At 46.2% G+C, this 23043-nt stretch overlaps 1 protein-coding gene across 8 annotated transcripts in view; it reads right to left on the reverse strand.

Moving 5' to 3' along the window:
- CLASP1 (cytoplasmic linker associated protein 1) overlaps positions 1 to 23043 on the reverse strand; it is a 293090-nt gene that overhangs the window by 20859 nt on the left and 249188 nt on the right. For all 8 annotated transcript variants that reach the window (XM_036318897.1, XM_036318904.1, XM_036318902.1 and 5 more), the window contains 3 exons: positions 22379 to 22625; positions 15866 to 16056; positions 14169 to 14297 (listed from right to left, as the gene is read on the reverse strand). In XM_036318897.1, coding sequence (XP_036174790.1) covers positions 14169 to 14297; positions 15866 to 16056; positions 22379 to 22625 — 567 coding nt within the window. The remainder of the gene's footprint in view (positions 1 to 14168; positions 14298 to 15865; positions 16057 to 22378; positions 22626 to 23043) is intronic.

The raw sequence follows: 23043 nt of genomic DNA on the forward strand, positions 1-23043 counted from the left end.
TTTTCTTTCAAAACAGAAAATGGGCTTGAGCTTTTAAAAGGCCACTGTCAAAAGCCTTAGCCCTTTCACAGTGTTTGCTAAAAGCTAACACTGCTGTAACCATAGTAACTTCACTAAGGGGCCCTGAGATGCTAGAGCATGTTTTATTTACTGAGAAGGTGAAAAACGAGGACCTGGAGAATGAGAGAGATTCACTTATTCAACTAGGAGACATGAAAACATGCCCACGCTGGCAAGCACTACCCTTTAAAATAAAAACTCGAAACTGGCATCGCAACCCTCTGCCTTGGCTACTATGGAATGTGTCAGCTCAGGATGCAGATGCCTGAGGTAGCCTCCATGCCTGGTACACTTTCAATATTTAAAAAGCGGGTTTGCATGCACAACTCTTTTTAAAAGACTCCAAGAAAACAGACCATGGCTCCTAAGATGACACACCACCTTATACCAGCCTTGCCTCATTCATCTTCCATAGGCTTTTATAATAATGTCAATTTATAGAAATGGCATTTCAAAAAGTTGGCCTTCACTGCTATAGTCCCACAGACGGAATGCCAGTGTGCACCATGGCGTGGCCACCACCACGGAGGGCAAGGGAAGACGTGGGTGCGAGGTGTGCCCTGTGCCAGCCTCTCGGCCTAGTGCTCTTCACCACCCGCCGAAACCCGGGTCCTGTCTAGGAATCCAAACCTCCAGAGAGGGGAGCCCCGGGATGGCCCACTCTGAAGTACTGATTAGACAGGAACGCAGGCTCTGCCTCCCTGGCTGGTGTAATAACTGGGTCTAAAGACACTTAGATCCTTTTCAATAAATGTCCAAATAATGTCTGAATAAGTGTCTGCAATGATGAGAATGCATGACCAGAGTAATACTGTGTGCAACATCATATGCCAGGACAATGGCCACAACACAAATTATTTTGCCCTAAAAAACAAAAACAAGGAACAGAGACAGATTGGTTAAAATAAGAGCAAGACTAGAAGAATTTTGAAGGAAAAGGAAAAGAAAAACAAAAACAAAAACCTACATACATAGGTGCCCAAGTTAGGAGCTTCTGGCAAAGGAGAGCCACACTTTGTCAGGGAAGCCTAGGGCAGTGCATGGGGGAGGCTGCCAGCAGCATCAGCGACAGGGTGCGGACACCCTTGGGCTGTAGGAATTTCAGGGCAACTGAGGGCCCTAAATTGACTTTCAACAGGTTTTCCTGCCTTTGTCCCTGCGGCAATTTAAAGGACTTCACACCTAAGAACTTCTCTCCTAAATTTCTCATTTTGCAGGGAAAAAATAGTGAGATCTCTCAAGAAAACAGTAAACAGCAAATGGATTACTTAATTCTGTTAACTTGTACTTCTGAGGGCCCACGTCAGTCTCAAAGTTGAAGATCAGGATGCCCACTTTAAAGGCGGACCTCTTTCAAAGGGGCAGCCAGCAAGTGCCACACATTGCAGATGGCTCAGTTTCACCTCAACGCCACATTCTAAATATGTCCTCCCCAGTGAAACACCTGATGTCATATATGCAGAACACCACCAATTTTATTTTGCTTTTTTTGTTCATGTATTCTCATTAAGAAGAAGCTATTGTACAAAAAACAAACAAACAAACAAAAAACACAGGAAAAGAGGAAAAAAGTCAGCACAAGTCAGTTGCCTCTTAAAACAGACACCTACCTGGTTTGTAACTTGGTTCTGCCAGGAGTCGCCATGCATTAGCTGGCAAATTACAGCACCTCCTGTGACCTTCTTCCCTCACCCGGGAATAATTTTGTTGACTATTAGTTCATCTGGTCCTCAGATTTTTTTAAAAATCCTCACCCAAGGCTATGTTTATTGATTTTAGAGAGAAACATTGATCAGTTGCTTCCCATACACACCCCCAGCTGGGGATTGAATCTGCAATGGAGGCATGTGTCCTGACCAGAAATCGAACCTGCAACCTTTTGGTGTGTGGGACAATGCTCCAATCAACCAAGTTATTTAAGTCTAAAGCATTTTGTTCAAACACGAGTGATTATCATCATCACGCAATCAAGCAAGATTTCGAAAACCTAAGTCACTGGTTTGCAAACACAAGCATCACTGAAGATTAAAAGCGGCGGCAGAGTAAGTGGATGCTGCACAGACATGCTCCCAGGAACAAACTGCAATTACAACTGAAATACAGAAAAACTTCCTGAATAATCAACGGAAGACTTGCTGGAGAGCACCCTGACACGGAGGACAGAAAGTGGAGACCACATAGAGACTGGCAGGAGGGGCAGAGGCACCAAAGGGCTGGCTGGGCGCCCACGGACAGCAACTAAGTTCTGAGGGGTATCTCAGCTGTGGGGGTTGCCACTGAGAACTCTGGGATCTAATCCCCAAGCTGGGCCCCCCAGCAGAGAACACCAGGACTGAGGAAGGTACACACATAACATCTGGCTGTGAAAAGCAGTGGGGGGCTGTCTGCCAGAGAGTAACAGCTGAAAATTCAAACACCCTCTTAAAGGGCCAATGCACAAAATTCCCTGTGGAGCCACCCACCTTGTGCTCTGACAGAGGGAGGGTGAAGTGGACTGGAGCTGTGAGGGCAGAAGCCAGGACTGGGGACTCGAGGGATGGAGCTCAGAAGGCAGACACTTTAAGTTTCCTGGGCTGAGTTATTCCCTCACACAGCAGAGGACTTCTTTCCCACGTAGACATCTGCCTTGCCTGGGGGGAAGACAGTTGACACATCCTACTGAAAAGAACCTTGCCCTGAGGCCACTTAAGAGATTTAAAAATAACAATTAGCCTCCAGGCAGTAGCAACCACCCCACCCTGTTGAAAAAACTCTCCCCACACCTGAGGACCATTGGGGGGGGGGGGAGGGTGTGGTGGTGGTGGTGGTGGGGGGGGAATTTAAAGTTGGAATCCTATTAGTCCATCGGTTCTCAACCTGTGGGTCACGACCCCCTTGAATGACCCTTTCACAGGGGTCGCCTAAGACCACTGGAAAACACATATATAATTACATATTGTTTACAGTAGAAAAATTACAGTTATGAAGTAGCAACAAAAATAATTTTATGGTTGGGGGTCACCACAACATGAGGAACTGTATTAAAGGGTCGTGGCATTAGGAAGGTTGAGAACCACTGTACTAGTCTGTAGGCAGAGGCGGTCTCTGGGGGCTTTGAGTCTTTGCCTGATCTAATTAGTCAGAAACAGCCTTTAACACTGTCTGCACTAGATTGAGAAGTGTAGGAGGATCTACCCAATACATAGTCACAAAACCAAACAGAAAGCCAAAATGCGGAGACAAGGAAACAACCCCCAAATGAAAGAACTAGAGAATTATCCAGAAGAAGAGATAAATGAAGCAGAGATAAGAAATGTATCTGAAACAGAGTTCAGAGTAATGGTTGTAAAGATGCTTAACAGCATGAAAAAGATACAGTAACGATGAAAAAAGAATGGTCTGAGATAAAGAATGACATAACACAAATAAAGAACATGTTGGAAAGAACACACAGCAGATTAGGAGAAGCTGAGAATCAAATCAGTGAATTAGAAGACAGACTTGAAAATATCACTCAATCAGAAAACTAAAAAGAAAAAAACAATTAAGAAATAGAAGGACAGCTTAAGGGAGCTGTGAGACAATGTGAAACATAACAATATTAGAATAGCAGGTGTGCCAGAAGACGCAGAAAGGGAGAAAGGCATAGAGAAGGTGTTTGAAGAAATAATGGCAGAAAACTTCCCTAACCTGGTAAAGGAAAAAGTCACACAAGTTCAGGAGGCACAGAGAACCACAAACAAGAAGAACCCAAACAGGCTCATGCCCAGACACATCATAATTAAAATGCCAAAAATTAAAGACAAAGAGAGAATCTTAAAGGCAGAAAGAGAAAACAAAACTCTTACCTACAAAGGAGTTCCCATAAGATTGACACCTGATTTCTCATCAGAAACTCTACAGGCCAGAAGGGAATGGCATGAAGTACTCAAGGTAATGGAAAGCAAGGATCTGAGACCAAGGTTACTATATGCAGCAAGGCTATCATTCAAAATAGACAGTCAAATAAAGAGCTTCCCAGACAAAAAAGGGCTAAAGGAGTACATCACCACCAAGCCAACATTACAAGAAATGCTAAAGAGACTGCTGTAATGAGAAGAAATGGAGAGAGAAAACTAGGCATACAGAATTAAAATGGCAATAAATAAGTACCTATCAATAATAACCCTAAATGTAAATGGACTAAATGCTCTAGTCAAAAAGCATAGGGTAGCAGAATGGATACAAAAACATGACCCAACTATATGCTGTCTACATGAGACCACCTCAAAACGAAAGACACACATAGGATGAGAGTGAAAGGATGGAAAAAATTTTTCCATGCAAATGGAAAAAAAAAAAAAAGCTGGAGTAGCAATATGTAGTAAAATGAAGGCTATCACAAGAGACAACAAAGGTCACTATATAATACAGAAGGGATCGATCCAACAAGAAGATATAAGCCTGGTAAACATATATGCACCCAACATAGGAGCACCTAAATATATAAAAAATCTTCTAGAGGATTTTAATGGAGAGATCGACAACAATACAGTCATAGTAGGGGACTTTAACAACCCAATGACTTCAGTGGATAGATCTTCCAGACAAAAACTTAACAAGGAAACAGAGACTCTAAAGGACACACTGGATCTGATGGATTTAATTGACATTTATAGAACATTTCACCCCAAAGCAGAATATACATTCTTCTCAAGTGCACATGGGTCATTCACAAAGATAGACCACATGTTAGGACACAAAACAAGTCTCTACATATTCAAAAAGATTTAAATCATATCAAGCATCCTCTCAGATTACAGTGGAATGAAATTAGAAATCAACTAAAGTAAAAACACCCAAAAACATTCAAACACATGAGGCTAAATAGCATGTTATTAAACAATGAACGGGTTACCAACAAGATCAAGAAAGAAATAAAAAACTTCCTGGAAACAAATGAAAATGAATACACAACAACCCAAAATCTCTGGGACACAGCAAAAGCAGTCCTGAGAGGGAAGTTCATAGCAATACAGGTATACCACCTCAAAAAACAAGAAAAATCAGCAACGAACTATTTAGCCCCACAACTTAAAGAACTAGAACGAGAACAACAAAAGCCCAGAGTAAGCAGAAGGAAGGAAATAATAAAGATTAGAGTAGAAATAAATAACATAAAGACAAAAACAAAAAATCCAAAAAAAATCAATGAAACCAAGAGCTGGTTCTTTGAAAAGATAAACAAGATTGATGAACCGTTAACCAGACTCATCAAGAAACAAGGAAGGAGGACCCAAATAAATAAGATCAGAAACGAAAGTGGAGGAGTAACCATGGGCACCACAGAAATAAAGATGGTAAGAAAATACTATGAACAACTATATGCCAACAAGCTGGACAATGTGGATGAAATAGACAAATTCCTAAAAAAATACAAACTCCCAAAACTGAATAAGGAAGAATCAAAAAATCTGAATAGGCCAATAACAACTGATGAAATAGAAGAAGTAATAAAAAAAAAACTCCCACCAAACAAAACCCCACGTCTGGACAGCTTCACAGGTGAGTTTTACCCAACATTCTAAGAAGAACTATTACCTATACTCCTCAAACTGTTTCAGAAAATCCAAGAGGAAGGAACACTTTCAAACTCTTTTTATGAGGCCAGCATTATTTTAATTCCAAAACCAGATAAAGACACTACAAATAAAGAGAATTACAGGCCAATATGTCTGATGAACATAGATGCTAAAATCCTCAACAAAGTATTAGCAAACTGCATCCAGCAATATATTAAAAAGATCATATACCATAAGCAAGTGGGATTTATTCCAGGGATGCAAGGCTGGTACAATATTCACAAATCAATTATCGTGATCACATAAACAGAATGAAAGACAAAAATCACATGATCATATTGATAGACACAGAAAAAACATTTGACAAAATCCAACACCCATTTTTGATAAAAACTCTTAGCAAATTGGGAATAGAGGGAGCATATCTCAACATGACAAAGGCCATATATGACAAACCTACAGCCAACATCATAGTCAATGGGCAAAAACTAAAACCATTTCCTCTAAGAACAGGAACAAGATAAGGATGCCCACATTCACCACCACTCCTGTTCAACATAGTACTGGAAGTGCCAGCCATAGCAATTAGACAAGAAGAAATAAAAGGCATCCAAGCCCTAGTTGGTTTGGCTCAATGGCTAGAACGTCAGCCTGCAGACTGGAGGGTCCCAGGTTCAATTCCAGTCAAGGGCACTTGCTCAGGTTGCGGCCTCGATCCCCAGTAGGGGGAGTGAAGGAGGCAGTGATCCATGATTCTCTCTTATCACTGATGTTTTTCTCTCTCTCTCTCTCTCTCTCTCTCTCTCTCTCTCCCCCTTCCTCTCTGAAACCAATAAAAACATATATATCTGAAACCAATAAAAACATATTTAAAATATATATATATATATATATATATATATATATATATATATATATGAACGGCATCCAAATTGGAAAAGAAGAATTGTCATTATTTTCAGATGACATGATATTGTACATAGAAAATCCCAAAGACTCCCTCAAAAAACTACTAGACTTGATAAATGAATTTGGCAATGTAGCAAGATACAAAATTAACACCCAGAAATCTATGGCTTTTTTTATACATTAACTAGAGGCCCGATGCATGAATTGGTGCATGGGTGAGGTCTGGCCTTACGCAACCATGGGGGCTGATCGAGCCAGGCTGGCAGGGGGGATGGGATGCAGGAGGTTGGGCCCACCCCTGATCAGGGAGGGGGGGCAATTGGGGGCATGTCCAGCCGGGGGGTGGGGCTGCCCCCCTTTCCCCCCCATCAGGCCGGCTGGCTGGCCGCAGTGCGTGTCATAACAACTGGTTGTTCTGGCATTCCAGTGGCTTGGCTTTTATATATATAGATAATGAACTCACAGAAAGAGAAACTAACAATCCCATTTACTATTGCATCAAAAAAAGTAAGACACCTAGAAATAAACTTAACTAAGGAGGTGAAAGACCAGTACTCGGAAAACTACAGGACGTTGAAAAAAAGAGATAGAGGAAGACATAAACAATTAGGAGAATATACCGTGTTCATGGATTGGAAGAATCAACATCATTAAAATGTCCATACTACCCAAAGCAATTTATAGATTCAATGCACTCCCCATTAAAATACCAATAACATACTTCACAGGTCTAGAACGAACTCTCCAGAAATTCAAATGAAATAAAAAATGACCCTGAATAGCTGCAGATATCCTGAGAAAGAACAAAGTTGGAGGGATCATAATACCAGATATCAAGCTATATTACCAAGCCACGGTACTCAAAACTGCCTGGTACTGGCACAGTAACAGACATATAGACCAATGGAACAGAACAGAGAACCCAGAAGTTGACCCAAGCCATTATGCTCAATTAATATTTGACAAAGAAGACAAGAGCATACAATGGAGTCAAGACAGTCTTCAATAAACAGTGTTGGGAAAATTGGATAGATACACACAAAAAAATGAAACTAGATCACCAACTCACACCATACACAAAAACAAACTCAAAATGGCTAAAGAACTTAAATGTAAAATGGGAAACCATAAAAATCTTAGAAGAATCCATAGGCAGCAAAATATCAGACATATGTCGTAGCAATATCTTCACTGATACAGCTTTAGGGCAATGGAAACTAAGGAGAAAATAAACAAATGGGACTATATCAAACTAAAAAGCTGCTGCACAGCAAAAGAAACCATCAACAAAACAACAAGAAAGCCCACTGCATGGGAGAACATATTTGCCAATGTTATCTCCAATAAAAGTTTAATCTCAACATTTACAGGGAACTCATACAATTTAACAAAAGGAAGATAAACAACCAATCAAAAAATGGGCAATGGACCTAAATAAACACTTTTCTAAAGAGGACATAGAGGAGAGAAACCAAGATGGCGGCATAGGTAAACACCGGAGATTGCTGCCTCGCACAACCACTTCAAAAATACAACTAAAAGACGGAACAGACATCATCCAGAACTACAGGAAGGCTGGCTGAGTGGGAATTCTACAACTAGAAGGAAAGAGAAAAGCATACCAAGACTCAGAGGAGGCGCGGTGCGGAAGTAAAATACAAAGGTGCGGAGGTGCATGCGGAGAGGGCTGGCGGCTGAGGACACGATTGTCTTTTTCAATCGGGAGGGAGTCTCAAGCTCTGAGCTCCAGTTCCAGGCGAGTCTCTGGGGACCCAGACTCATACAGGAGAAACGGGACTGTCTGGCATCAGTCGGAACTCGAGGGCCGCTTTCTCTCAGAGGCGCTCGCAGAGATGGCTGGGGCCTCTGAGGGCAGGACTGAGAACAGCCATACTGCTCGCTCCACCTGCCCTGTTGATCCCTGGGGCCCCGCCCCGCCCAAGCTGTGCATGGAGGCTTTTGCATATGAAAGGCCCGGCCCTTTGTAATCTGAAAATTACTTAACAAACTGCAGCTGGCCCAAGGCCCCACAGCAACTTGCACTGCTTTACAGCTGGCTTCTGCTGGTTAGCCTCAGGCAGAGGCTAGATTAGCACCTCCTTAGATCCAAGAGCCAGTGTACCCAGTGGTCAGAGTGGGACCATCCAATTACAACTCCTCAGATCCATAAGGGACACACTCAGGGGGCAGACTCAGTGAGCATCAAAGCCCCACTGAAGCAAGTCTTGCCCCAGAAGGGTGTCTCCAGCACAGAAGTTCTCCCACCGTAGACACAGCTGATTCTCACAGACAATTGGCCTGGAGGTCAATTCCTCCCAGTGATACCTACAACAGTCAAGGCTTAACTACAACAAGACTGTGCACAAAGCCCACAAGGGGGTGCACCAAGAATGTCTACCTCAGGTAATTGGGGAGGCTGAGCCACTGGGCCCTATAGGACACTTAGCACAGAAAGCCACTCTATTGACACAAAAAGCATAAAAAATGCGGAGACAAAGAAACAGGACACAAATGACAGCAATGGAGGAAAGCAAACTACTGGATATAGAGTTCAAAAATCACACTTTTAAGGTTTGTCAAGAATTTTCTAGAAACCGCTGATAAACTTAATGAGACCCTCAAGAAATCTAGTGAGACCCTGGATGTTGTGATAAAGGACCAACTAGAAATTAAGCATACACTGACTGAAATAAAGAATATTATACAGACTCCCAACAGCAGACCAGAGGAGCGCAAGAATCAAGTCAAAGATTTGAAATACGAAGAAGAAAAAAACACCCAACTGGAAAAGCAAAATGAAAAAAGAATCCAAAAATACGAAGATAGTGTAAGGAGCCTCTGGGACAGCTTCAAGTGTACCAACATCCGAATTATAGGGGTGCCAGAAGAAGAGAGAGAGCAAGATATTGAAAACCTCTTTGAAGAAATAACGACAGAAAACTTCCCCTACCTGGTGAAAGAAATAGACTTACAAGTCCAGGAAGCGCAGAGAACCCCAAACAAAAGGAATCCAAAGAGGACCACACCAAGACACATCATAATTAAAATGCCAAGAGCAAAAGACAAAGAGAGAATCTTAAAAGCAGCAAGAGAAAGACAGTCAGTTACCTACAAGGGAGTACCCATATGACTGTCAGCTGATTTCTCAACAGAAACTTTGCAGGCCAGAAGGGAGTGGCAAGAAATATTCAAAGTGATGAATACCAAGAACCTACAACCAAGATTACTTTATCGAGCAAAGCTATCATTCAGAATTGAAGGTCAGATAAAGAGCTTCACAGATAAGGAAAAGCTAAAGGGGTTCATCACCACTAAACCAGTATTATATGCAATGCTGAAAGGTATCTTTTAAGAAGAGGAAAAAGAAGAAAAAGGTAAAGATACAAATTATGAACAACAAATACACATCCATCAACAAGTGAATCTAAAAATCAAGTGAATAAATAATCTGATGATCAGAATAAACTGGTGATTATAATAGAATCAGGGGCATAGAAAGGGAGGGACTGACTATTCTTGGGGGGGAAAGGGGTGTGGGGGATGCGGGAAGAGACTGGACAAAAATCGTGCACCTATGAATGAGGACAGTGGTGGGGGGGTGAGGGCGGAGGGTGGGAGGGGAACTGGGTGGAGGGGAGCTATGGGGGGGAAAAAGAGGAACAACTGTAATAATCTGAACAATAAAGATTTAATTAAAAAAAAAAAAACAGAGGACATACAGAAGGCCAAGAGACATATGAAAATATGCTCAAAGTCACTAATCATCCGAGATTTGCAAATCAAAATAACAGTGAGGTACCATGTCACACCTGTCAGAATGGCTATCATCAACAAATCAACAAACAACAAGTGCTGGAGAGGATGTGGAGAAAAAGGAACCCTCGTGCACTCCTGGTGGGAATGCAGACTGGTGCAGCCACTGTGGAAAACAGTATGGAATTTCCTCAAAAAAATTAAAAATGGATTCTCATAACCACTTGGCCTGGAGGTCAAACCCTCCCTGGTATTAGCTACAACAATCAAGGTTTAACTATAAGACTGCGCACAAAGACCACTAGGGGGTGCACCAAGGAAGCATAACAAAATGCGGAGACAAAGAAACAGGACAAAATTGTCAATGGAAGATATAGAGTTCAGAACCACACTTTTAAGGTCTCTCAAGAACTGTTTAGAAGCCGCCGATAAACTTAATGAGATCTACAAGAAAACTAATGAGACCCTCAATGTTATATTGGGGAACCAACTAGAAATTAAGCATACACGGACTGAAATAACGAATATTATACAGACTCCCGACAGCAGACCAGAGGAGCGCAAGAATCAAGTCAATGATTTGAAATGCGAGGAAGCAAAAAACACCCAACCGGAAAAGCAAAATGAAAAAAGAATCCAAAAATGCGAGGATAGTGTAAGGAGCCTCTGGGACAGCTTCAAGCGTACCAACATCAGAATTATAGGGGTGCCAGAAGATGAGAGAGACCAAGATATTGAAAACCTATTTGAAGAAATAATGACAGAAAACTTCCCCCACCTGGTGAAAGAAATGGACTTACAGGTCCAAGAAGCGCGGAGAACCCCAAACAAAAGGAATCCAAAGAGGACCACACCAAGACACATCATAATTAAAATGCCAAGAGCAAAAGATAAAGAGAGAATCTTAAAAACAGCAAGAGAAAGAAACTCAGTTACCTACAAGGGAATACCCATACGACTGTCAGCTGATTTCTCAACAGAAACTTTGCAGGCCAGAAGGGAGTGGCAAGAAATATTCAAAGTGATGAATACCAAGAACCTACAACCAAGATTACTTTATCCAGCAAAGCTATCATTCAGAACTGAAGGTCAGATAAAGAGCTTCACAGATAAGGAAAAGCTAAAGGAGTTCATCACCACCAAACCAGGATTATATGAAATCCTGAAAGGTATCCTTTAAAGAAGAGGAAGAGGAAGAAAAAGGTAAAGATACATATTATGAACAACAAATATGCATCTATCAACAAGTGAATATAAGAATCAAGTGAATAAATAATCTGATGAACAGAATGAACTGGTGATTATAATAGAATCAGGGACATAGAAAGGGAATGGACTGACTATTCTTGTGGGGGAAAGGGGTGTGGGAGATGCGGGAAGAGACTGGACAAAAATCGTGCACCTATGGATGAGGACAGTGGGTGGGGAGTGAGGGCGGAGGGTGGGGCGGGAACTGGGAGGAGGGGAGTTATGGGGGGGGAAAAAGAGGAACAAATGTAATAATCTGAACAATAAAGATTTAATTAAAAAAAAAAGAAAGAAAAAAAAAATTAAAAATGGAACTCCCATTTCACCCCGTGACTCCACTTCTAGGAATATATCCCAAGAAACTAGAAACACCAATCAGAAAGGATATATGTTCATAGCAGCACAATTTACAATAGCTAAGATTTGGAAACAGCCTAAGTGCCCATCAACAGATGAGTGGATTAAAAAACTGGTATATTTACACAATGGAATACTACGCTGCTGTAAAAAAGAAGGAATTCTTACCATTTGCAAAGCATGGATGGACCTGGAGAGCATTGTGCTAAGCAAAATAAACCAGTTGGAAAAAGATAAATATCACATGATCTCACTCATTTGTGGAATATAATGAACAACATAAATTGATGAGCCAAAATAGGAAAAACAATATTTTAGAATATAATAGAAGTAATCCTGCCGAAACCGGTTTGGCTCAGTGGATAGAGCGTCGGCTTGCGGACTGAAAGGTCCCAGGTTCGATTCCGGTCAGGGGCATGTACCTGGGTTGCGGGCACATCCCCGGTGGGAGATGTGCGGGAGGCAGCTGATCGATGTTTCTCTCTCATCGATGTGTCTAACTCTCTCCCTTCCTTTCTGTAAAAAATCAATAAAATATATTAAAAAAAAAAAAAAAAGAAGTAATCCTGTTATTTGGAGATTTTTTAAGATTTCCTACAACTTTTGTGATATTATACTATGTTAGTACAGTTTTGGTAATATCATATTTAAAATATTTTTTTCTTGAAATATTAATGTGTATTGCATGTAACATTATATTTAAAACCATTTTTCTTGGGGAAGAAATCACAAAAAACACAAACCAGCACATGCCTCACTCATGTAGCTGTTATGCTTGGACTATTAGATGGGGAGATGCCTAGACAGAGCATGAGGACCCCCACCCTTGCTGAGCCTGCAATCCTGGTGGGATTTAAGGAGGTCAGACAGGACACTGTCTGGTAGTCATGTAACTGCTGAGCAGAGGAAAAGCATGATTTAGGGCAATGGTTCTCAACCTGTGGGTCGCGACCCCTTTGGGGCTTGAACAACCCTTTCACAGGGGTCGCCTAAGACCATTGGAAAACACATATATAATGACATATTGTTTTTGTGATTAATCACTATGCTTTAATTATGTTTAATTTGTAACAATGAAAATACATCCTGCATATCAGATATTTACATTACGATTCATAACAGTAGCAAAATTACAGTTATGAAGTAGCAACAAAAATAATTTTATAGTTGGTGGTCACTACAACATGAGGAACTGTATTAAAGGGTCGTGGCATTAGGAAGGTTGAGAACCACTGATTTAGGGTCAGGTACTTTTTGTTGATATAAGAATTGCTCTAATCGTAATTCCTTTAATCCACAGTATGCCCATGAAATAGTCACATGTGAGCTAAGAGACTGAAATGAGCACGAGGTTATGTCTTTCGCTGGGGGGTCAAACCCATCGTCTGCAGAATAAAGGTTCCTAAAGTTCTAAATATCTGGTTCATTTTCCACAATGGCTTTTACTGGAATAGTGTTATTGAAATCATTTTTACTTAGGATGCTCCACCCACTTCCCCAGTCTGTGTAGACCTCCAGAAAGGACTGGTGATCCATGGGCTGGAACAACTAGGTAAGCAAGTGGACGAGGATTTACTGCGTGCCTGTCTGCAATACATGCGCGGGGCAGACACACATCCGCTGCTCTCCAACGGCACCTGAGGTGCCAGGAACCGCAGGCGCCATTTGCTAGCCTGGCCAACATTCAGGAGCTAGTGGACGAGGCGTGGCACAGCCACAGAGGAGCCCTGCCAGGAGACAAGGGAAGGGAGACCCACACAGTGCAGTACCCGCTGTTGCCAAGCACCGGCCAGGAACCGTCACTGGTCGTCTCACTGAATTCTCATGAGAAACTTAGTGGTACCATCTCTATTTACACATAAGGAAATGAGGCTCAGAGTTCGTGAAGTAAGTTCTCCGGGGTTCTGGAGCAAGGCCTTGTCGCGACTTGCCCTCGGATGCCTGCATCTTCAGAGCGGATCTCGCTCTCCAACATCACCCGCATGATGCCCAACGCCAGGAAGAAACGGAAGACCTTTCCTTTGGACCAAACCAATGGGAACCACAGATGTGGGAACCCCAGGATCAGGCCGAGCCCACTGTGCACGTGGACAGAGGGCCAGGAACCCACCACGTGGCACCAGCCCCTGCACGGCACTGCCCGCGGCCACCACGCAGCCCTGGCTCACCCCTGGGAGCGGCTGGGCCTGCGCTCAGGGGAGGACTCCTTTTTGGAAGCCGCGCAGTGACTGACAGTCCTCTCTCCCCACACTGCCCACCGCGCCTGGACTTGTTTCCGCATTCCCGGTTCGGGCAGCTCACCTCCTTGTGGGAGTCTTTGTGGGCCTCCAGAGTCTTCATGATCGTCAGCTCGGCGTAGTTTTTGAATCTTGCTGGCTGGTTTCTCAGAATCTCCCGTAAAACTCTCAGCGCCAGCGCGCGAATGGAATGCTGGGGAACAGGAGGAAGGAAGACGTCAGCAGCCTGCACCCACGCACACACCCGGTGGCAGGGTCCAGGGCACCGAGCGTCCGCAGACGCCTGGACACGGTTACTCTGCTGACCTGCTGGGCTCTCGGACAGCCAGCTCCATGAGCAGCCCGTGCCCCTGGTGGCATTCCCAGGACCCTGCCCACACCTAAGAGGGGCCTGATGAAGGTTTCTTCAATGAGCCAAATGAGGACAATGGAGCTCTGGGGATGGGGACTTCCTGAGGCTCAGAGATGCAAACCACTCTGTGTCAAATGCCCAGAGGACAGGTAAACGGCGCCTGGACACCGGGACGCGTGGCTTGTAAGACTGTGAGCTCTCCAAGGGCAGCTGAGACCTGTCATTCTCCCGACCTGCTGAGTGATGAGGCCACGGGGGAGGGGACTGTACCAGCCTCGAGGTGCTCGAGGACCTTGAGGCCCGGGTCATGTGTCTGGAGGAAAGCCATTCTAAACAGACTCCTAATCTCAATAAAAGAGAATGGAGTTTACACCAAACACAGCCAAAAAGTACATCCTGATTCTTTGTCACTCACCTGTGCAATTCACCCTCCACCCCGTTCTGCTGCCTCTACATGACATCGCTCTATCTCCCGACCTCAAAGCCCAACCCAGGAGAAGGGCTTCAGAAACCAATGCTTTGTTTTAAGAAAAGGTGATACCGATCTTTCATCACCATTCTTCTAGCCTCCCTCAGCCTGTTCTAGACCAAACCACTAATCCTAAGCAGCAAAAAGCAATCCAAGTCAGCGTGACACTCCCAGCCTCCGGCTCCCCTGTCTCCCATTCCCACCACCGTCAGCATGAGCCTGGGCATGACCTTCACCGTGGGCTGTGTCGAATTTCAGCCCGGGCCTGCCCTGGAGCTCTTCCCCACGCTCAGGCGATTGCTGTTTCTGCTGCGGACACAGAGCCCAGCGCAGAGGGGCGCGGCTTACTTGGCAATCCCTCCATTTACTCCTGTCTCTGTGGACGGGCCAGCGGCACGGGGCAGGAAGGCAGGACTCTGGGTTCTTCCCACCTCTAAGATTACATAGCAAATGCCTAGTGTGTCACATTCAGATGTCACCGTGTGAAGAGGGCCTTTACTTTAAAATTAACAACAGAAAATAACAGGCGATGCTAACCACCCCGGTTCCTGAGCCTGGCGCGCGGCCCTGATGCACGCGTGGGTGAACGGAGGCAGAATGTGCCGGAATGCAGCATTTCGTAGGGTCTTTAAAAAGGAACTTTTCTGTTTCACAATTAAACATGAAACAAAAATAAAAGTCACAAGGATAAAAGCTCATTGTTACAAACGACATTTTAAGCTAACAGAGTTGTAAGAACTTTTGTGTAAAGTGACCTGACGCAGGAACAAGTCCCCTCATCGACGTGAGCGTACTCTAGGTGGGGCTTGCTCCCTGGGCTCCGAGGCCAGTTCAGGCGTGCTTTGATGTAAACTGTGAGCCCAGTAGGAAAGGAGAGCTGAGCCACCCCACAAGGGCAGCCCCCCACCCCCGGAAGGGAATGCAGAAGAGCAGCTCTCACGTCTTTGTCCCCAAGGGTCTCCAGGAGCAGGAGCAGGATGGTCTTGAAGTGCTCCTCCCAGACGCCCAGGCTGTCCTCCCGGGTGACCTTGAGCAGCTCCAGCAGGGCGCCCTTCCGCTCCTCCACGCGCTCGTTGTGGTTGGACAGCTCTTTCAGAAGGTCCGCCACCAAGTCCGAATGGTCAATGGGCACTTGTGAGACACAACACACACGTTACTGCATGAGGGACGCCGGCTGCAGGTGCTGCCTCAGCGACGCAGCCGCCCTCCTCTGCCCTCCGGTCTCTTCCCATCACCCCCTCCATCCTGACCTGCGGCCGAGCCTCACTCTACACCCACAGCAGGTCATTCCACCAAACTAACTGTCAAAACAGAGGTGGGCCCAGCCAGCGCGGCTCAGCGCTTGAGCACCGACCTCTATGGTCCAGGAGGTCACAGTTTGACTCCCAGTCAGGACACATGCCGGGGTTGTGGGCTTGATCCCCAGGGGGCGGTGTGCAGGAGGCAGCTGATGAATGATTCTCTCATCACTGATGTTTCTCTCTCTCTCTCCCTTCCTTTCTGAAATCAATAAAAATATATTTTAAAAACCCAAACAAAGGTGGGAGAATAGGTATCGAGCACCAATACTCAATGTCTCTACCCTGCCTTACCATCTTCCCACCTTCCCACTCAGACAAAGAGGAGAAACTGCCATTTCTTTCATCGGTTCACAGAGAAGAAGCCCTCGCAAAGCCCGTCCTAACTCCATCTCCACTCGACAGTCCTGCGTCAGGCGCTGCCACGGAACCCGCTCACTAGCACCCCCTCCACCAGAGCACGCTTTCCTCAAGGCACTCCTCACAGTTCCCTCCCACCAACACCCACCCGCCTCGGAGTGTCCAGAGGTTAGGAGCTAGCATAGGAAACAGACACCAGCCAAGGTCGACTGTCAAACTTCCCAAGGCCTCTAGTGAATGACTTGCAAGGACTTGAACCATATGGCAGGGGAGCATATCCCTTCTCTGCGTGTTCTTTTAAGAGACCTCCACTCTGAATTCACTTTAAGTAGAAAGCGTGAAGAAACAAGTCAGACAAATCATCGGGAACTACTTTTTTTTTTTTAAAGATATATTTTTATTGATTTCAGAGAGGAAGGGAGAGGGAGGGAGAGATAGAAACATCAATGATGAAAGAGAATCATTGATCAGCTGCCTCTTGCATACCCCCTGCTGGGGATCGGGCCTGCAACCCAGGTATGTGTCCTTGAGTGGAATCGAACCCAGGACCCTTCAGTCCTCAGGCTGACAGTCTATCCAAACCAGCTCGGGTAGGAACTACTTAATTTGCATGTGCACATTTCTTTAGATCCCAAAATTGGGGAACAAATACAGAAGAAAGTCTGAAATGTGAAAGAACTCTATCATTTCCCCTGCTCTCCCACCTTTTTCTTCAAGTCTTTTATTATCCAGTTGCTGAATAAATAACAACCAACATCCTAATCTCCATTCCATCTGCAATAAGACCCACAGTGGTAAGTGAAATGATGCACCAAGTCTATGAGCAATGAAAGGCCACAGGCCAGTGGTCCAGAAAGGGCAGTCAGACCAACACTAACTGAACCTCTGCCAGGGAGCAGACGCCTGGGGTGCACGCTGCAGCCACCAGCAGTGAGCTCGGAACAGCCGGACTATGCTTTCACCGGCTAGACTTCTCCACGCTGCACCCCCCCACCCCCGCGCCGGGCCCTAAGAAGTATATATGTATGCTTTTAAAAAACTGACTACTAAGTTGGGTCGGCTTTAGCGCAGGCAGTTCCTCTGTCATGCAGACAGCTAAAATGACTACTAAGCTGAAATAACTCAAAATGTGTCAACATGACAATGAGGTGGAAAACAAATTAAGTTCCAGATAAAATACCATCACACCGAAATATACTTACTCACTTGTTCCTCAGTAAAGGACACGGTCTTAACAGAGTCAGAAAAAGCCAGACTAGTTCTATTCCATAGTGAACATGCTACACTTGGGCAAGGAACTCAACCTTTCTGAACCTCAGCTTCTTAATCTGCAGAACCGAAACAACTGCCGCTATGTCCACTGGATGCCGTGTATAAAGCACGAGTACTATGTCCACTGGGTGCTGTGTATAAAGCATGAGCACTATGTCCACTGCATGCCATGTATAAAGCATGAGCACTATGTCCACTGGATGCCGTGTATAAAGCGTGAGCGCTATGTCCACTGGATGCCGTGTATAAAGCGTGAGCACTATGTCCACTGCATGCCATGTATAAAGCATGAGCACTATGTCCACTGGGTGCTGTGTATAAAGCACGAGTGCTATGTCCACTGGATGCTGTGTATAAAGCACGAGTGCTATGTCCACTGGATGCCGTGTATAAAGCGTGAGCACTATGTCCACGGGGTGCCATGTATAAAGCGTGAGCGCTATGTCCACGGGGTGCCATGTATAAAGCGTGAGCACGATGTCCACTGGATGCCGTGTGTAAAGCGTGAGCACTATGTCCACACTGGATACCCTGTGTAAAGCGTGAGCCCTTCCTCACCTTGGATGCCGTGTGTAAAGCGTGAGAGCTCTTCACACTGGACGCTGTGTGTAAAGCATGAGAGCTCTTCACACTGGACGCTGTGTGTAAAGCATGAGAGCTCTTCACACTGGACGCTGTGTGTAAAGCATGAGAGCTCTTCACACTGGACGCTGTGTGTAAAGCATGAGAGCTCTCCACACTGGACGCTGTGTGTAAAGCATGAGAGCTCTTCACACTGGACGCCGTGTGTAAAGCATGAGAGCTCTCCACACTGGACGCCGTGTGTAAAGCATGAGAGCTCTCCACACTGGACGCTGTGTGTAAAGCATGAGAGCTCTTCACACTGGACGCTGTGTGTAAAGCATGAGAGCTCTCCACACTGGACGCCGTGTGTAAAGCATGAGAGCTCTCCACACTGGACGCTGTGTGTAAAGCATGAGAGCTCTTCACACTGGACGCCGTGTGTAAAGCATGAGAGCTCTCCACACTGGACGCTGTGTGTAAAGCATGAGAGCTCTCCACACTGGACGCTGTGTGTAAAGCATGAGAGCTCTTCACACTGGACGCTGTGTGTAAAGCATGAGAGCTCTTCACACTGGACGCTGTGTGTAAAGCATGAGAGCTCTTCACACTGGACGCTGTGTGTAAAGCATGAGAGCTCTCCACACTGGACGCTGTGTGTAAAGCATGAGAGCTCTTCACACTGGACGCCGTGTGTAAAGCATGAGAGCTCTCCACACTGGACGCCGTGTGTAAAGCATGAGAGCTCTCCACACTGGACGCTGTGTGTAAAGCATGAGAGCTCTTCACACTGGACGCAGTGTGTAAAGCATGAGAGCCCTCCACACTGGCCGCCGTGTGTAAAGCATGAGAGCTCTCCACACTGGACGCTGTGTGTAAAGCATGAGAGCTCTCCACACTGGACGCCGTGTGTAAAGCATGAGAGCTCTCCACACTGGACGCTGTGTGTAAAGCATGAGAGCTCTTCACACTGGACGCTGTGTGTAAAGCATGAGAGCTCTCCACACTGGACGCTGTGTGTAAAGCATGAGAGCTCTCCACACTGGACGCTGTGTGTAAAGCATGAGAGCTATTCACACTGGACGCCGTGTGTAAAGCATGAGAGCTCTTCACACTGGACGCTGTGTGTAAAGCATGAGAGCTCTTCACACTGGATACCGTGTGTAAAGCATGAGAGCTCTTCACACTGGACGCCGTGTGTAAAGCATGAGAGCTCTTCACACTGGACGCCGTGTGTAAAGCATGAGAGCTCTTCACACTGGACGCTGTGTGTAAAGCATGAGAGCTCTTCACACTGGACGCCGTGTGTAAAGCATGAGAGCTCTTCACACTGGACACCGTGTGTAAAGCATGAGAGCTCTCCACACTGGACGCCGTGTGTAAAGCATGAGAGCTCTCCACACTGGACGCCGTGTGTAAAGCATGAGAGCTCTTCACACTGGACGCTGTGTGTAAAGCATGAGCGCTCTCCACACTGGACGCTGTGTGTAAAGCATGAGAGCTCTCCACACTGGATGCCGTGTGTAAAGCATGAGCGCTATGTCCACTGGATGCCGTGTATAAAGCGTGAGCACTATGTCCACTGGGTGCCGTGTATAAAGCGTGAGCACGATGTCCACTGGGTGCCGTGTATAAAGCGTGAGCACGATGTCCACTGGATGCCGTGTATAAAGCGTGAGCACTATGTCCACTGGGTGCCGTGTATAAAGCGTGAGCACTATGTCCACTGGGTGCCGTGTATAAAGCGTGAGCGCTATGTCCACTGGATGCCGTGTATAAAGCGTGAGCACTATGTCCACTGGGTGCCGTGTATAAAGCGTGAGCGCTATGTCCACTGGATGCCGTGTATAAAGCGCGAGCACTATGTCCACTGGGTGCCGTGTATAAAGCGTGAGCGCTATGTCCACTGGATGCCGTGTATAAAGCGTGAGCGCTATGTCCACTGGATGCCGTGTATAAAGCGTGAGCACTATGTCCACTGGGTGCCGTGTGTAAAGTGTGTGCGCTATGTCCACTGGATACCGTGTGTAAAGCGTGAGCGCTATGTCCACTGGATGCCGTGTGTAAAGTGTGTGCGCTATGTCCACTGGATACCGTGTGTAAAGCATGAGTTCTGTTCACACTGGATACCGTGTGTAAAGCATGAGCCCTTTCACAGCTTGGATGCCATGTGTAAAGCATGAGAGCTCTCCACACTGGACGCCGTGTGTAAATCATGAGCACTATGTCCACACTGGATGCCGTGTGTAAAGCGTGAGCACTATGTCCACACTGGATACCCTGTGTAAAGCGTGAGCCCTTCCTCACCTTGGATGCCGTGTGTAAAGCGTGAACGCTCCCCACCTTGGATGCCGTGTGTAAAGCATGAGAGCTCTTCACACTGGACGCTGTGTGTAAAGCATGAGAGCTCTCCACACTGGACGCTGTGTGTAAAGCATGAGAGCTCTTCACACTGGACGCTGTGTGTAAAGCGTGAGAGCTCTTCACACTGGACGCTGTGTGTAAAGCATGAGAGCTCTTCACACTGGACGCCGTGTGTAAAGCATGAGAGCTCTTCACACTGGACGCCGTGTGTAAAGCATGAGAGCTCTTCACACTGGACGCCTTGTGTAAAGCATGAGAGCTCTCCACACTGGACGCTGTGTGTAAAGCATGAGAGCTCTTCACACTGGATACCGTGTGTAAAGCATGAGAGCTCTTCACACTGGATACCGTGTGTAAAGCATGAGAGCTCTTCACACTGGACGCCGTGTGTAAAGCATGAGAGCTCTTCACACTGGACGCCTTGTGTAAAGCATGAGAGCTCTCCACACTGGGCGCCGTGTGTAAAGCATGAGAGCTCTCCACACTGGACGCTGTGTGTAAAGCATGAGAGCTCTCCACACTGGACGCTGTGTGTAAAGCATGAGCGCTCCCCACCTTGGATGCCATGTGTAAAGCATGAGAGCTCTCCACACTGGGCGCCGTGTGTAAAGCATGAGAGCTCTCCACACTGGGCGCCGTGTGTAAAGCATGAGAGCTCTCCACACTGGACGCTGTGTGTAAAGCATGAGAGCTCTCCACACTGGGCGCCGTGTGTAAAGCATGAGAGCTCTCCACACTGGACGCTGTGTGTAAAGCATGAGAGCTCTCCACACTGGGCGCCGTGTGTAAAGCATGAGAGCTCTCCACACTGGACGCTGTGTGTAAAGCATGAGAGCTCTCCACACTGGACGCCGTGTGTAAAGCATGAGCGCTCCCCACCTTGGATGCCGTGTGTAAAGCATGAGAGCTCTTCACACTGGATGCCGTGTGTAAAGCATGAGCGCTCCCCACCTTGGATGCCATGTGTAAAGCATGAGAGCTCTCCACACTGGACGCCGTGTATAAATCATGAGCGCTATGTCCACACTGGAAGCTGTGTGTAAAGCATGAGTGCAGCAGTGGACTAACAAGGCAATGCGAGTGCTCGGCGCAAGCCGGGGCCCATCTCCCAGCTGCAGGGCAGTCACTGGAGCAGTTCCAGGACAGTTGCCGATACGCTGGGGAGGGGAGGGGAGGGGAGCCCTGTGGTGCTTCAGACCCGACTCCCACAGCTACATGGGCAACATACTGAGCCCAGAGCTGGGACTGCCGAGCCTTTGCCCTCCACCTCACTAACTCCTCTCCTGAGCTCCTCGAGCCCTGGGTCCGAGTGACGGCTTCCCTGGTGGCGCCCTGAGCCTCCCTCACTGCAGCTTTCAGAGCTGCCACCTGAGGTCACCCGTGTGCCACTGGAGGGTGGGACTGTGTGTCCTTTTGTTCACTGTTGTGCTTTCCATGCCCAAGCACATGGCTGGACATGTAGCTGCTGAACACAGGACTAACCAGGCCTGACCCATGTCCATGTCCATTCGACCAATATGCCCAGAGTTGGTCAGACAAGAGGGGAAGCCCATGGGAGAAACTTCTGGATGGGGACAATCAAACAAAGAAAGACAAACCATCTCGAAGCTGCTCCATGTCGTCGTCAAACACGGCCTCCTTCAGGGCTGTCTTGTCGTAGGTGTTGATGGTGTCCGGGTAGGGGTACAGGTTGTAGTCGCGCGCCCGCGGCCCCGGGAAGGCGCGCGGAGGCTGGGTGTTGAGCAGGGAGGTCTTGTTGTCCAGAGCTGTTCTGCCTCCTTCCACCACGTCACTGCCGCCCCGGCCCTCCGTGGCAGGGGACGCAACTCCACCATCCCGGGATACCTGCGCACAGAACAGGTATTAGTCCTTTTTAGGACTTTTAAAAAACGTTTCCTTAAGTTTTCAGAAGCATTAGGAGAGCCAGAGACTTCTCACTTGAAATTTGGCCACTAACAAAAGAACAGTTGTTAGAATTTCAATTTGTAAATATCTACTTCATAAACTGCCTAAAAGGGAACAGAATATGCTTATATTGTCATCTCTTCTTTCATTAAATTACACGTAAAATCTGTTTTACTTTGAACGAGGGATTAACTTTACGCAAACATTTTTTGAGAGATTAATAACATGAAATTCTGAAAGTCCCTTGAGAATGAAGGCCACAGCCCCATCCCGCTCCTCAGAGCCCTGGACCAGCACTGCAGCCTGTCACTTCCTGTAAACAGCAGGGCTTCCTCTGCGGCCCGACACCAGGCCGACA

The sequence above is a fragment of the Myotis myotis genome, unplaced genomic scaffold (genome assembly GCF_014108235.1).
Source record: "Myotis myotis isolate mMyoMyo1 unplaced genomic scaffold, mMyoMyo1.p scaffold_m19_p_8, whole genome shotgun sequence".
In the NCBI taxonomy this organism is placed as follows: domain Eukaryota; kingdom Metazoa; phylum Chordata; class Mammalia; order Chiroptera; family Vespertilionidae; genus Myotis; species Myotis myotis.